Source organism: Cyprinodon tularosa, unplaced genomic scaffold (genome assembly GCF_016077235.1).
Source record: "Cyprinodon tularosa strain WSP-4 unplaced genomic scaffold, ASM1607723v1 ctg825, whole genome shotgun sequence".
Taxonomy (NCBI): Eukaryota; Metazoa; Chordata; class Actinopteri; order Cyprinodontiformes; family Cyprinodontidae; genus Cyprinodon; species Cyprinodon tularosa.
In genome coordinates, this window is record NW_024039591.1 from 120,808 (window position 1) to 137,750 (window position 16,943).

Consider the following 16,943-nt stretch of genomic DNA (forward strand, 5'->3'; position numbering starts at 1 on the left):
TATAGAAATGTCGGCCAACTGAAAAGTATGAACATGAAAAGTATGAGCATGTACAGCACTCAGTATTTAGTTGGGCCTCCTTTGGCCTGTATTACTGCAGCAATGCGGCGTGGCATGGAGTCGATCAGTCTGTGGCACTGCTCAGGTGTTATGATAGCCCAGGTTGCTCTAATAGTGGCTTTTAGCTCTTCTGAATTGTTGGGTCTGGTGTATTGCACCTTCTTCTTCACAATACCCCATAGATTTTCTATGGGGTTAAGGTCAGGAGAGTTTGCTGGCCAATTAAGAACAGGGATACCATGGTCCTTCAACCAGGTATTGGTAGCTTTGGCACTGTGTGCAGGTGCCAAGTCCTGTTGGAAAATGAAATCTGCATCTCCAAAAAGTTGGTCAGCTGCAGGAAGCATGAAGTGCTCTAAAACTTCCTGGTATGTGGCTGCGTTGACCCTGGACCTCAGAAAACACAATGGACCAACACCAGCAGATGACATGGCACCCCAAACCATCACTGACTGTGGAAACTTTACACTGGACTTCAAGCAACGTGGATGAAGTGCCTCTCTTCTTTTCCTCCAGACTCTGGGACCTTGATTTCCAAAGGAAATGCAAAATTTACTTTCATCAGAGAACATGACTTTGGACCACTCACCAGCAGTCCAGTCCTGTTTCTCTTTAGCCCAGGCAAGACGCTTCTGACGCTGTCTGTGGTTCAAGAGTGGCTTGACACAAGGAATGCGACAGCAGAAACCCATGTCTTTCATACGTCTGTGTGTGGTGGTTCTTGAAGCACTCACTCCAGCTGCAGTCCACTCTTTGTGAATCTCCCCCACATTTTTGAATGGGTTTTGTTTCACAATCCTCTCCAGGGTGCGGTTATCTCTCTTGCTTGTACACTTTTTTCGACCACATCTTTTCCTTCCCTTCGCCTCTCTATTAATGTGCTTGGACACTGAGCTCTGTGAACAGCCAGCCTCTTTAGCGATGACCTTTTGTGTCTTGCCCTCCTTGTGCAAGGTGTCGATGGTCGTCTTTTGGACAACTGTCAAGTCAGCAGTCTTCCCCATGATTGTGTAGCCTATAGAACTAGACTGAAAGACCATTTAAAGGCTTTTGCAGGTGGTTTGAGTTAATTAGCTGATTAGAGTGTGGCACCAGGGGCCATCAATTTTGAACCTTTTCACAATATTCTAATTTTCTGATATGATGAATTTGAGATTTTCATTTGTTGTCATTTGTAATCATCAAAATTAAACAAAATAAACATCTGAAATATATGAGTTTGTATGTAATGTATGAATATAATATACAAGTTTCACTTTTTAAATGGAATTACTGAAATCAATCTACTTTTTCATGATATTCTAATTTTATGACCAGCACCTGTATATGCATCTACTTGTTAGCAAAGGCTGCAGGAAAGTATAATTTGTCTTTATTTTGAAAATATGGCTGTTTTGCTTGTTAATTTTTCTGTTGGAACAGTGTAGATTAACCCTGAGGTTCTGTCGCCTATCCGCTTTCAGCCACCCCTCAGTGTACATTGGTTATTGCCTGGCCACCCTTATAAAAATGTTCTAGCTACGACTCTGCGTGTAAGGAACACAAAATGCAGCAACCCCTCATACTAAAAGCCAGGGATAGATATTAGTTCTATAATAAATAGAAATAAACACATCCCAGGGATGGCCATGGTTTTTGTTTTATAGATTATATAAAACATGTAACTTTAAAAGGCATTAATTGTACACATTGGTGTTTACCTAAAAAAAAAAACAGGATCTAATTTTCTTTATACTTATGTATTAGCATGGAAGCACACATGCTCAGCTGTATAGACCATAAAGCATTACATTGCATGAATATGAAGCTTTCTGCTGCCAATTGGCACTAGCATAAGCGCATGTTTACATACTTAAAATTCATCCATACATGTCAGACTTTTACCTGAATCAAACATGTGTTGTGGACAACTTGTTCATGTAACTAGTTATTTGCCACCAAAAGATTGGAATATTAAATTGGACTTTGCCCTGTGACTGTCCACCAAAATATTCACCAGTCCTTGTTATAGGCTATTAAATAGTTGACCCTGTATCTGATGAGAAAACTTCAAACATGTTGGCTATTTTAGTCCACTCATGTTTTTCCTTTTTTTTTATATTGATTACCAGAAATTGGTGGTTAGTTAATTCTTAACATTACCTTTATTTTGTAATGCACGTTGTAGTCACAACAGGCTAATAACAGTAAATACTCTGTTTCCAGTGATGACACAATCTAGAGCTTTAGAAAAATGTGAAACCTTGGATTAATGTGAAACATGACATTCAGTTTGAAGTCTTTATTACAAATGATTTTCATCACAAATTAAGACACTGGTTGCTGCCAAAGTCATCCAATCTGCTGTACAAAGGACCTTTACTGAAAAAACATTGAAATGTTGCCTTTTATCCTCATGTTTCAGAGTAAAACTAGATGTCGGCACAGAATCGCTCATGAGCCAAGACTTCAGTTACTCAGGACTTCGCTTTGACTAGAAGCTGAGGAACTGAAGTATAGACAGGACTGATAAAAAAAAAAAAAAAAAGAGGGAAATGAAAGAATAAAAATAGTTTTGGACAAATGTAGGTGTTTTCTGATAAATATCCATATTTCCACAGGTGAAATAAATAATCCTGCAAGTGTGAAAACAGTTCACATTTCCATTGATGAAAGCATGACAGAGCAGATATAAAGTCTTCCTGATTTTAACCGATTAAAGGGTTATTTTTATGACCCTTTACCAGGTTTCCTTAGAACATGTTTAAATAAAAATGCATACAAGTCTACAAATCTGGATTTTTTTATGTATATATATATAAATTACATTTGATCCTAAACGGGTAAAGAAACTCCTGGAACTTGCAGTAGAAAAAAGGGAGAGAAAAACTACAACTCCACATCCAGCAGTGACAAAGAGATTGGTAGAAACATGTATACAACAGCAGACCGGCTCATAAAATTTATTAAGAAAACAGGACAGAAGTCTTTCTGAAGGAGTTGGTTGTCCTTCTGAAGGGGACGATCATGGCTTCAGAGGAGCCCCATGCGCTGAGATGCAGCTTCAAGTTGGGCCAGAGTGTGTTTGTGTGTGTGTACTGCATCTACCCGCACACACTCAGTATTTATATTGCATGAGTAAATTAGTCCAATTCTGTCGGGTTATCCAGCTCGCGTCAGCAGCTCCTGAGCCCATGTCTTGATGGCTGATGTTGTGTGCTGCAGCAGCTGCCATGTTGAGTTTGTGAAGTAAAGGGCGTGTCCCTGTAGACACGACACAGACACCTCTCCACTACAGGGAACAAAATAAGGGTTAATACAAATAAAAGACGAGCAATGAAGCTACATTTAATACATAGAAATGAGAATTGATAATCAGATCTGCAAAAAGCCTTATAAAAAAACAAACAGGAAATATCCCCCCATAATTTATTACTGTTGATCTCGCTCTGCTTTAATTACTTGTAGTTTATTTAAGGATATTCAAGGAGAAATAGTTCATTGTACAAAAACTACTACATTCACGAAGAAGGAACAAGTCTCTTCTTCTGTACTTTAGCTCTAAATTGTTGCCATCTCTATTTCACTCTGGATTTCCAGCTAGATAAATATGCTACAAAGTTAATTTCATCTCGGTAAGCAATTCTTTTATGGCACAGTCCATTCTCATTTTGAATTCCATTTTTATAGTTTTGTTGGTAATGAGTGAACCTAAATTCTTCCATTTACTTTGCCACTTCTACATCTGAATTTCCTTAATATAGGACAATAAAATATATTTTCATTTTTCTTCTGCTTTCTGATTATTATTTGATCTAAATCTTAATTTTTTCACTGTCATCAATAAAGATCAAAGATTTGTGCATCTCAATAAGAAATTACCGGATAATTAAAATCTTCATTATTCCAAAACATATTTTCAAACTGCAGTCAGTTTTTTATGTTTTGATTGACATTTATTGTTATAATTGTGTTGAATATGAAGCATTTGCTTAAAGGGGAACAGCGTTTTTTTTGTTTTTTTTTTTACATTGGGCCCTTGATTTTTCGTTATTACATCATGTTCTACTCACCCATATGAGTTTTGTGTCATTTGGAGCTGTTCTGAAGATATTCGGTTTTGTTATATCCAAGTAACGTCTTCCTATGAGCAACGAGTTGAAGGCACAAACTAAACTGTTAATAATTTATTCATAACATGTAGGCGAATCACTGTCCCCCAGAGATCCGTCATTATATTTTTTATATGTATATTTAAAAAAAAAAAAAAAGTGGAGAGTGTATGACGTCATCCGCGCGCCGGAATGGAGTTGTGACAGGCAGCCAGGGCCACAGGCGGCTACGCTCTACCCCTTATATTCATTCCGCTAGCTGATCTGAATCGCTCAAGTCCATTTGGCGAGCGAGATCATCTGTGGTAGTAGCACTAGACATCTTCCAGGCATGTGAGTAAAACTAGCAGCAGTTCAGTGGACAGGATGAATGAATGGAGCCGGCGTACGGATGACGTCATACACACTCCGCTTTGTTTAAAAAATATATATATAAAAATAAATAACCGTGGATGTCTGGGAGACAGTGATTCACCTACATTTTATGAATGCTAGGGTACCATAAATGAAAAATTATGAACAGTTTAGTTTGTGCCTTCAAGTCGTTGCTCATAGAAAGACGTTACTTAGATATAACCTAACGGAATATCTTCGAAACAGCTCTAAATGAAACAAAACTAATATGTGTGAGTAGAACATGATGTAATAATGTAAAATCAAGGGGCTAATGTAAAAAAAACTGTGTTCCCCTTTAACTTATACTAGGCAGTTTTGGGTGTAAATAAAAATCTAAAAGCAAAGTTACAAGTGCTAGATGGTTGCAACAGTAGATACATTTTCACAGTGTTATTGTCTACCTTATGACTATAAAACTAATTTTAGAACAAAATTTTAGTTCTTAAGAAAACCCAGTAGTGTTTTAAAAAGCTGCATTTTTAGGTACTGACTTGCAGGAGTCCTGCAGGTTGGTCCACGCTCGTTGTAAAAGATGATATATGTAGGTCAGAGCTGGGAGAACGTAGTTCTGATGGATGGAGATGAGGAGTTCTTTTAAATACGCCAAGGCATGGAACACGCTGTCTGGAGTGTTGGTGTTCACCTGAAAAAACACAGTTTCAGCAACAGTCTCCGCTACAAATATCAAACCAAAGTTCAACGTAGATATCATTTTACCCATTCGATGACCAGTGGTGTTGTTTCTCTGACCCAGAGGATAAACCGTGAGGTGTTTTCAGAAATGACGCCAGCTGCGACTTTGCTTTTCTCCACACCTTGTTCCATGATTGGCCCCAACACCCGCACACACTCAGAGTAATAATAAGGAGTGTTTTTCTCCAACCAGCTGCAACAGAAAATAAATAAATTACATGGCTGTTATAAAAGCTGCCAGTTATTTTAGTATTCGAGGTTAACCGTATCTAGGTCACAGACTAACTAAAAGGGCCAAATTTGAGAAAAAGAATGCAGCACATGATGAGCATGAGGTCGTACCTGAAGCCCTGCTTTGTGTAGATGGTTATTTTGCCCCAGGCCTGCTGAGACACGGCTGTGACTCCCGAGCTGCGCAGATACTTGGCCGTGGTGGAATCTGAAACACAACTGCAGCTACAGCAACAAGCCTCTTGGGAAGTGTGCAGATTGAAATAAAAACGAGAAGCTCTGCTGATTCACACCTGCGACTGAACCGTGAGACCTGATGTCATGGGCAATGAAGCCTGCAGCAAACACCAGCAGAACCAAGAGCAGTTTGGACCAGGGGAACCCGTGGCCACGCATCTTCACCTGGAGATTCTGGAAACAAAACAGCATCTTATTTCCATCCGTCACACAAACAACTTTTCTATAACTAAGGTTTTTTTTTTTTATCTCACCTGACACAGGCTATTGCAGTCTTGAAGGTCTTGAGATTCGTTTGCGTCTCTCATTTCTTCATTGGTCACTCTAAAAGACTGGATTGTTTCTTCAAGGTTCTTCCGCAACTATGCATCAAAAGTGGAGCGAAGAATAATTAGCATGTAAAAGAACAAACTGTTTATTGATCTGATAAATATTTTTCAGGAAGGTTCAGTTTATGAACCATCATGTTTTGAAACAGAAAATTACCTTTGGTGGCAGAGTGTTCCACGACTTTAATAAATGGTTTAACAGCAGACTTCAAGTGACAAAGGAAAGTTAGAATTAGAACAAACCACAACAAATGTACAGAATCAGCTTTAGCTTGTCTATGAGAGGTTTCATATTTACCTAGACTGGGGTAAATGCTTTGTGTAGAGCTGTCTCCACACTCCAAGACTCTGAACATCCACACACAAACACTCTGTCATACTGCTGAGCAGCTGCAAGAAACAAGAACACAGGAGTTTATTAGTCAATTAACTGAACAGTTTACCTTCACAAATCCAGCTAAACCAGTTAGCATTCAGGAAGATTGTAAATTAAATTGAAAAATAATTGATATATACACAGTACATTAATGACTTGGATTGCTATTTATCAATTGCTCATTGAAACTCTTGTTAGTTAACAAATTAACTAATCAAGTAAGAAAATATAAACATTTGCCATTCAAGTTCTTCACTTTTAAACAAGCTCTAAGCACAACTCCCCAAGTGGCAAAGGTTGATCTTCAAATGGTTCAAATTTGGTGGGAAAAATTATTTTATCTGCAGTTAAGCACATTTTTCAGTCTGATCATTAATTGGTTAATTGATAAACTGTCAACAAATTAATCCAATGTAATAATAATGCATATTTTCTCCTACATGTTTTTATTAGGTACAATTCATTTAAAAGGTGCATTAAATGAAGTTCTAAATGTTTTTAGGAAATTCACTATAGGCATTTCCTTTATATTATCTGGGGGAATAAAATGACTAATTACCAGATTAACTAATAGCTCCATCCTTAATATGCAAGGTTGCTTACAAAACCGCATAATGTCAAACTCTTTTTTTCTCTCTGAATATAATAAATACTAAAGGCACAAATTAATTATGGTGTGAATTAGTAAATAAACTACATGTTCTCGGAAAAATCCAGACCAGTCAAAGATCAAAAATTTCATCTTTTGGAACAATAAAATTACAGCCAAAATAAAATAAATTAAGCCTCTACTTTGCCTTCAAACCAATCATGAAAAAAATTCCAAATTATATTATTATTATTTTTTAAATTGTTCTTTATATGGGCTACCGTTTTAGCAGCACAGTTGTGGTTCCTTACCTCTCTCTTCATGTCGTCTGGACAGTGAGGCGTAGCCCTAGACAGGAAAGACGGCAGGTACGTGTGCAGCGTGCTCTCTGGTTTGGCTCCAAATGCCAGGACTTTAAGTCGAGGATACAAACACCTCAGTTGCTCCTGTAAACTGTACGAAAACCGACTGTTTATTTTCTATTTATTATCTTTGTTTTGACAGAAAGAAAAACTACTCTAACTTCTTAATGACTAATTTGGACAGGCATTTAAGCCACTTAAGAACATTACAAATATATAAAACGAACCAAACATTTAGATAGGTTTAATTCATATGTTTTTTTCATATGGTATTGCTGTATATTTTTTCTAATGTATGAGGACAATGCAAGAAAACCACTTCTACATGACTGTAAATAGTAAATGTAGCCATTTTTCACAGCAGATGTAATGGAAAGAAAAACATAAAACGACACAGGGTTATCTTTGAGCATCAGATATCTAAAGGAAGCCAGCTTGATGTGGCGCTCTGGAGAAAAGTAAATCAACCTTATCAGAGGAAGGCTCTTTTTCCACTCTGAATTCCCATATTCAATTCAAAAATACTTTATTAATCCAAAAGGAAAGTTAAATATTGTAATAGACTTAAAGCTGATTTAGGAAGAACAAAATAAAAACAGACGATATGCAAACGAGCATCACTTCTAAGGGGTCCTGAACCAAATCTAATAGTTGATATACACACATAACCCGTTAAAGTCTTCACTGTCAAATATGTAAAATATATTTCATGGAGTAGAATATAATTAAAAATGTATTTATTTCAGTGACACATTATGCAGATTAATTACTCACATTCATATTTTCAAGCCATTATTCTGTTTATTGTGATAATTTTCTGAAAGCTGATTGAAACAGAACAATGATTAGAATTGCACATTGGACCCATAAAAATTGATTATGACTTATGTGTTGTTTTATGAAAAGGAGGCTGATATCTGCTGTAGGCTGTAGTTAGGTTGAGCAAAAATGCTGTGAAAGAGGTTTTAAGGATCGGTTTAAAGGGTTAGCATTAGTTTGTGTTACCTGGGTGACAGGGCGTTCTTGGGCATGAAAGCAAAATCAAGCAAAGGGAAAAACTCTTTAGGACCCAGGATGCCAAATCCTTTGGTTAGGTTTGTATGAAGTCTAAAAAAAGAGGAAAATTAAATGTTTAAAAACCAACAATCCAAATATAGAAGTTACATGTAAATACTTTTAAAATGCATTTTTTCATTTTGAATTTGCTATAAGTAGTAAAACATGTAAAACTTGTAAAATCTAAAAATGATGAGATTGACAATAAATCTGTTTATGGTTAAATCAATTCTAAAAGATTTTATCTGACAAACTTACAGCAGAAGCCTCTCCAGATAGGCGATGGCGTATGCTGACAATGACTTTATCCCCAGCACAGGAAGCATAATACCCAGCCACACTGCAGCGCAAAACAGAAAAAAACAAACATGCTTCAACATTTTAGCACCAACTTACTAAACAAAGAAAACCTTTTTTAAACCATGTTATTTTTTTAGGATAAAGATAAAACGCAGAGACCATGATGACCCATGTGTGTTTTTGCAAAGTGTCCTTTCATTCAGAAGAAGAAAATCTCCCTTCTAATGTTTTTATTTTTAAGATCAAGGCCATTATTCCGTCTAAAATTGCAAGAATGTTTCTGAGGCTGCAATCTGCAGACGGAGAGCCTGTCTCAATAAATATAACCCAGTGTTGGAATGATGCTCTAGTGAGGCTGTTTACTCCAGTGAACCCTGACCCAAAACTTCTGCAACTATATTTTATTGAGAAACGGGGCCCATAAATCAAACATTTCCCAATCTGTTCTTATCCAGTGCACTAAAATTACTTCTCCATAGTTTACCAGCTAACTGAATTACAATGTGTAGCAGTAGGTGTTTAACCCACGAATTAACAAGGTGTAAAAACTATTACAGCAGCAGCATTTCTACCCATCTTTAGAGTCCCACTCCCCGCAGCATGATGCTGCCCCCACCGTGTTTGAAAGTGGAAATAGTTCTGTTCAGGGTGATGCGCAGTATTTGATTTATGCAACACAGAGCATTTTGCATTTGGAACAGCTAAGAGTTTCACTTTGCTATTTTTGGAGCAGAGTCTTTTTTTCACCTTTTTGAGGCTTCAACTTAAAAGTTTATAGCAAACTAAGAACAGATTATTATAGTTTTATGTAAATACTGGCCAACTTCTTACATTATTGACAGCTGTCGTGTCAAAGGAAAATTGGTTGCTACAGATTTCTGTTAAGGATAACAAATTTACTGACAGCTGATTTTCTAGTTTTACTGACAAAAAAATATCAACATTTTTTCTTCATTTGTTAGCAATTTTGATACCAATATCTATATCAGTTCCCATATTGAAGGTCAGGCGTAAAAAATGACTTGATCCATAGTGGCAGATCTACTTCTCTATTTCTATAAGAAATTGAAATTAGGTAAAAAATTTATTGAACAGCAAAACAGGTTTACCTCTTTATAGGCATCTATTTATGATTTAAAAAGTACAATAAATCAATTTATTAAATTTATTGTTAATTTTGGAAAAATCTGGAAAACTCTTTGGGCTCATAGTGACACCAGGTAACCTCTTTTTGTCCTTAGTTGTCTACTTATAACTGATAAGCTAGCCCCCACATGATACCACTAGCTGTTACATTTAGTGCTTTTTATGTTCAGTTTGTTATAAAACATGATTATTTTACCAGAATGTTTCACAGCTTTAATTAAGGTCACTTCCCATAGAGAATGAGTGGAAACAAAGCTAGCTTTTGAATTATACGCTCATATACATCATACTCCCCCTTATAATGGCCTCTTAAAAATGAATAGAAATGACAATAAAGTTACAGTAAACACAGCTGTGGTATCAGGATCTGCATATATCCATATTCAAGTATCGGAATTAGATTGGAAGAACAAAAGGGGATTGATGCATCCCCGGTAATATAAAATAAGATCCCTGGGGTATGAATATTTTTTTAAGGAATAATAAATATTGGTGACTTCATATAAAACATTGTTTCTCCCCGCTAAGCTGATAGATTCTTACCTCTTAAGCCCTGACTGAGATCATAGAACCCAGCTTGACCCAAAGCCCACATGATTGTCAGACATTTCACTGGTCGATTCTGAACAGATCGCAATAACTCCAGATACTGGAGAGACAGAAAGAAAAGGAGGAGACACGTTATTTCAAGATCGTTACAAAAAACAAGCACTACTGTATAACACATAAGAGCAGTAGACCTGCTGGACTGAAGGTGATACTAACCTCTGATAAGTTCTGGGTGGCTATCTTAGGTTTGTCCTGTAGCACTGCCTGAATACAAACTCTGTATCCATGAAGAAAAGCCCCTGGACACAAAACAAAAAAGATTATATTCTGGGTACTTTAAAATGTGCTGTTCTCTATTTGCCTCAATCTTTAATGACAGCTTTCTTTCCATTTAGCTATCACTTCTATAAAATTCACCTGGGCTGTAAAAGGTCATAAGAGAAGGATAATGAGCCTTTAGGTGTACCTGGCTGTCTGTCCAGCTCCCTGAGCATTGTGTAAACACAGTAGTCAAAGAAATCAGGCAGAACATTGCTGCAACGTCCAATGAGGCCTTTGATAACGGCCCTCAGCTCTTTTCCTATAAGGCAATATGGATAGTCTGGGGTAAAAGGGAAATGAGAGATAATAAATCTGTTATAAATACAGGGAAATATTAACAATCATACAGAGCATAGAGAAAGCAGGAGGATGGATTCTGCTGACCGTGAGAATAGCTGCTAAGTGTTGGCCCGTTGTCTGGGGCGGTCAGTTTGAGGTTCAGGTATCCTGCCAGGTCTTTAACCCAGACTGATGGGTTTTCTGGGAACAGGGACTGACTGTGAGCCAACTGCTGCTTCAGGTCCCCAATATCCAGCTAAAATAAAATTCAAGCATGTATTCTCAGAAACAAGACGCCCATTGAAAAACAAGTTTATCAAGTGATGCTTTGCGGTGAAAACATTTTCAAAGCAGCTTTGTTTCTGCATGTTTTCAAGGGAATGTGGAAATCCTTTTTTAGTTCATCAAATGTGTTTAATCAGTGTGTTAAATTATGAGTTTCACCAAAAACACCAAAAATTCTTGATAAAAAAATGTTTACTTACGGCTTTGAATGCTTCCTCCAGAGTTTTGTAAGTTGTAGATGTGGCTGTATTGCTAGACTGAGATTTCTTAGATGGTTTATTTGATGAAGACTTCTTGCTCTGAGGCTCGGCTGGTGGAGGAACCTGCTCCTTGTTCTGCTTCTTTCCCACCTTCTCAAAACCATCGAACAGCGTCTCAGACATCTTCAAGGGCGCTGAGGAGGAACAAGGCAGCAGTAGTTTATATAACTGTGGCAGCTCTCTGAGAATCTCTTCTTCATGAATATTGCCCCATTGTAGTGAAAATCGAATCACTGATTATATTTTTTCCCCCCCAGCCCCTTTCTTTATTCCTCCCATCTGCCCTAGTTTCATGGCTTACATAATATGGTTTTGGCATTCTGAAGAAAATTTATGAAACTTTCATAGCAAAACCTACAAAAAACAGTCTGTTGCAACAGAGAGAGATAGACCCTGAGTCATTTTCCTCCCTTTATAAGCAGTTCTTGTCATTTTGGAAGCTCTTTGCGCATCGTTAAAAATGACTGCAATCCAACTGCCTTTTGGAGATCTGGCCAAATTGACAAAAAGTTGAATTAAACGTGAGGAAGAAAGCATCAAAGGGATGTTGTTCTGTTTTATCTGTTTTTATCCCCTGATTATCTTGAACATACTTAAATTTAGAAAAAAAGAGTCTTTTAGAAATCAGATAACAATAAAGGGTCTGAATCAAGTTGAGAAAACACAGACACTTCTGTTTACAGCAAGCATTGCTTAGATTTCTGATACCCAATAAAAAAAGTATTTCTAAGAGCTTAAAATGCAAATCCAAAATTTCTTTTTTGTTTAAAAACAAATAAAAACCCTATTTAACAGCAACTTCTCACATGTGCTATAACATTGCTTCTCCTCCAAATCTATTTACAACCACTCACTGCAGGAAAAAACATTTTTAAATGCTGGTTTTAATTTTCTTCATATTACAGTACCTACACTAATACTGCAAAATCAGCCTAAATGGGTATGACAGCTTCAGGCTTTCAAAACAAAACTGACAAATAAATAAATCTCTTCATATCTCAGAACATAAGCCATTAAAAAACTAGGCTTAAATGTAAATAGTTTGTGGCTTTTAAGTCTGTTGTAAGAAAACTTCACTTAGCTTTCTATAAAGGTCTAAAAAAAGCTTTTGAGGGTGTCTATTATTTAACACCAAACTGTTTCATAACACACCTACTGTAGGAAGGTTTTCTTTTTTAAGAGATTCAATTGTGGATGGTTTCAGATTCAAATCTATCTGCAGTAGAAGCATATGCCAAAAAAAAGACAACAACAAACAAACAAACAAACAAAAACTATGTGGATAAAACCTTTTAAAGTATCAGGAATAATGAGGTAAACAGGGTGCAAAATAATCTTTATGAGAGAAACTCTGTGAAACAACAAACCTAAATATTATCAAAGATGTTGTGATCTCAAAATGTTTTAGAAGTCATTCAGGACTGAGTAGACTTGTTAGGAACAAAGTCTTTTTTTTCAGCAACAAAATTTAAATCTTTTAGTTCAACTTAATGACCGATTATTTTAAATATAGAACAGAAGAAAAAATAAATAAAAATCACAACCCATCACAAAGAGTCTCATGACCAAAAGCTGAAAGCCTTTATCAGAGTTAGCTGATCACTTTGTAAAAACACAAAACTGCAGAGAAACTTTGCTGTTGTTTAGTCTAGATTCAGGACTAATTACTTAACAAAAATATTACCTTAATGGCAAAACCTTAACAGAGTCTCCCCGTTACAGTAGGCTGGTTTTGTTTACTGAACATCTGGACTTTGGATGGGGTGACTCATTGATAAAAACAGAACATAAACAGATCACAAGGTCAAGATTACCCCCCCCCCCTAAATTAGGTTAACATACTAAGTTAACATTGGAAAATGACCCATAATAATAAGCAGAGATCAACTGATACAGTGTTTTTAAGGCCAAAGCTGATAGTCTAACCGATCCCCGATATGTGCAGCAGATTTTTGTAAGCCGATATTTTTCTGTTCTTTCCTCCATTAAGGTGATAAAATTTACAAATTTATAAAAAATCTACACTATTTGCAATTAAAAAAAACATTCATCAACATGTCAAACAACACATTAATGGATAGCAAATGGAGATTCACATGCTTTCAAGGAATGGCTGAGAACACCTGGCTCACTTTCCAATAACTTTCAAATACAGAAAATACTGGGACTTCAACATAGCTCTGTACTCCCAGTCAAACCAGTAATCCAGCTAAAGACTTTCAAACTTAAATACCTTTGAACTCAAAAAATAAAAAGAAGTACAACAGGATATGTAGTTGTTAAATAGCATGTATTTATCTTCTAAAGCATCGACTATTTACCAGCTAGATATTCAATAATAGTGTTTTGTACATTTTGAATCATTCAAAAATGTTTATTTGACAAAATTTCAAGCTCAAGCGCAAAATTCTGCAAAATGTGTTGAGCTTTTATATCCTTTGAGCCTACAGCAGAGAAACATGTCAGTGAATAAGATGTTAACAATAACAAGCAGTGAAAATGGCTGGAATGTCATGATGATAAAAATGAAGAAAGACTGTTGAGAAAAACTAGCTACGGTATTTGCAATCAGGACAGTTATTTCTAAATTTCCACAGCATTAGGGGAAGGTCATATCTTGCAAAACTAATGTTTTCAGTCAATATATCATACCACAAGAAAGTACTTCAGTATAGTTTGATCCTCAGATCAATTTATTTAAGGAAAATTACAGCATTGGCTTTAGAGTGGCTTAAAATGTATACGGTATATATACAGAAGTGTCAAGTAACAAAGTACAAACACTTTGTTACTGTACTTATGTACACTTTTTAGGTATTTATACTTCCTGTAGCATACTCCAATACTTGTTTTTCCTCCTACTTCTGACTTCTACTCATTACATTTTTACACAAGTATCTATACTTTCTATTCCTTACATTTTTAAAACAAACGTTACTCGTTACTCTTGGCTTCGGTTTAATGTTTATAAATATTTCATGTCATGTGAGCCATCCAATGCAGATCATTGGCTCCATCCACATCTAGTGAAAACTAGTGTAATTGGATGAGTCATATAACGCAAACACTTATTGGTTTGCTAAAGGAAATCATCAGAAGTAAGCAGGTGTTCAAACTGCAAACGTGAATTGTCTATGCCATGCTACAATGTCGAATTCAGAAAAAGATGTCGAAATGTCTGAAAGGTCGGACACAGAGACCAACAAGACCTCCCTCATCCTTGGCCCTATAACAAAGAATTTTTCGAAATAGTCAAAAAAATTGAGCTTTCAATTCATATAGTGGCATCTGGATGTTTTTTTAAAGGTTACTTTATACTTTAAGTAGTTTTTGGAGCACATACTTTTTCACTTTTACTTGAGTAAAAAGGTCAAGTTGATAACTGCAGTATCTATACTTCTACTTAAGTTACAAATGTGTGTACTTTTGTACATACTTTTGTTACTTAAGACACCACTGATTGTGTGTGTGTGTGTGTGTGTGTGTGTGTGTGTGTGTGTGTGTGTGTGTGTGTGTGTGTGTGTGTGTGTGTGTGTGTGTGTGTGTGTGTGTGTGGATATATATGTATGTACGTGCTATTCAACAAGAGTTATCCGTTATATCAGACTATTTACACAAAAATAATGCTGCTTAATAATAAAAAATAAAAAACAGAAAAAAGTCTATCATGTCATTTAAGTTAGAAATGTGATGAATAAAACCAGATTTTAATCCCAAAAGAGGAAACAAAAAGAAACAGAAACTTAAAGTTAAAAACGTGGATATTATAAATAAGGTTCCAAAATGAGCTACGTTTGAAAAACTGTAGTTTTAAATAATTAGAAGCTCAGCATTAGTTTTAGCATTAGCATTTTAACTAGTTAACAGGAAATCAGGGATTATACTTTTCTAATAATCAGCCAGAATTATTTTGCCAGAAAAAGAAAAGAAACCCCTGCCTCGTGATTACCTTTAAAGCTAATTATATTAAAAACTAGAGCTCCTCTATATTTTTTAGACTTTTCTGTTGCACTGTACGAAAAGCTGCTGGAAGGCTAACGGCTAAAGCTATCCATTAGCTTCATACGAGAAGCTCAACGCAGACAGAATAAGTTTATTTCGTGAACGCTGCGTCTGTTGATGTGTTTAGATAATATATGTTTGAAAATGAGAGGGTAAAAAAAACAACACCATTAAAGAGGGGAAACGCTAAATGAAGCCTAGCTTGTACAGCTAGCTTGTCAAATCAGTTGACAGCTGTGAGACCTGCTACGTTTGCAACTCCAGCTGTTAGCTCTGTGGATATCTGTATTTAGAATAAAATTTTAACAGCTACAGAGGCAAACCTCAACGTGTTATTTATTATAAGAAGTAAGGTAAGAAACGGGAACTAGCTATCAGGACCAGGCCTCGTTCACTTACGTCTGGACGGTTGGTTGGACTCCCCCAGGGCTTTCCTTCCCCCGTTAGACTTTCCTCCTCCTTGATTACTTTTCTTCCCTTTCTTCACCATCTCCCATTTGCCGACTGAGCCATTATTAGAGGCCATGATTTCGATGGACCAGTTATTAGTTCGGGGGTATAGACACTTCTTTCCTCTCTTCTTGTTGCTGCCGACCCGTGTGAATCTCTGACGGGCCGCTAAGTCAGCGGCTCTGCCACGTCTCTTTGTTGGCCTGACGTCAGAGCTCTGCCTCTGAACCCATGGTTACACTCAATGAAGCAAGGGATGGGAAAATAAAATAAAAAAAAATAAAAAACAGCAAAACATCAACATCAAACTTTAATTCAGTAAATTTTTAGTTTCTGAGAAGTAAAAAAAAAAGAAAAGTTTTTTTTAAAGAAAATGGTTTGTAGAAACAGCATCATCCTGTGTAAATTCACAGTCATCCGGGTCATGGCAACTACAAACAGGCTTAGATAGGAAGGCAACCCAACTTTCTCCCAATTTATGTTTAATATTATATATTTAAACATAAATATTATGTAACCTTATTTCTGCCAGTGGTCAAAAAGAGAATCATTTGAGATTAAATTATTACTGTTAAACAGCTAAAAAACATTAAATAGCTTAATAGAAATTATTTAATAAGGTTTTCTAATTTAAGAATATGAACATTGCAATTATACTGGTGAAGATTCTCAGTCATCCACGTCATAGTAATTCCAAAAAAGTAAAAAAAAAAAAAAAAAAAAAATAATCCACTGGACCTTGTTTCCAGGTTTGAAGACGTTTCCAAGTTTGGCCTGTTCAGACAGGCCAACAATTCCCCCTTTCAGAGACATAGACAGATATCGGGTATTACAGGCTAACCAACGACCCCCATTCCAAAGAAGCAGACCCGCTCGTCCAGTTCAGTTTGCATGTTTTCTAAGCCAAAACAAGGCTGTTTTTGGTCCACTC

At 36.3% G+C, this 16,943-nt stretch overlaps 1 protein-coding gene across 1 annotated transcript; it reads right to left on the reverse strand.

Moving 5' to 3' along the window:
- Nucleotides 1–2,326: 2,326 nt before the first annotated feature.
- On the reverse strand, nucleotides 2,327–16,215 carry tmem214 (transmembrane protein 214). Its single transcript, XM_038272363.1, has 17 exons — nucleotides 15,962–16,215; nucleotides 11,501–11,694; nucleotides 11,121–11,271; nucleotides 10,882–11,016; nucleotides 10,632–10,714; nucleotides 10,410–10,515; nucleotides 8,679–8,760; nucleotides 8,370–8,471; nucleotides 7,314–7,455; nucleotides 6,336–6,427; nucleotides 6,195–6,243; nucleotides 5,963–6,070; nucleotides 5,765–5,882; nucleotides 5,583–5,679; nucleotides 5,265–5,433; nucleotides 5,039–5,190; nucleotides 2,327–3,331 (listed from the first exon to the last, which is right to left on the reverse strand). Exons 1-17 carry the CDS (start codon nucleotides 16,086–16,088, stop codon nucleotides 3,202–3,204), a joined length of 2,037 nt encoding a protein of 678 aa, XP_038128291.1. The 5' UTR covers nucleotides 16,089–16,215; the 3' UTR covers nucleotides 2,327–3,201.
- Nucleotides 16,216–16,943: the final 728 nt, after the last annotated feature.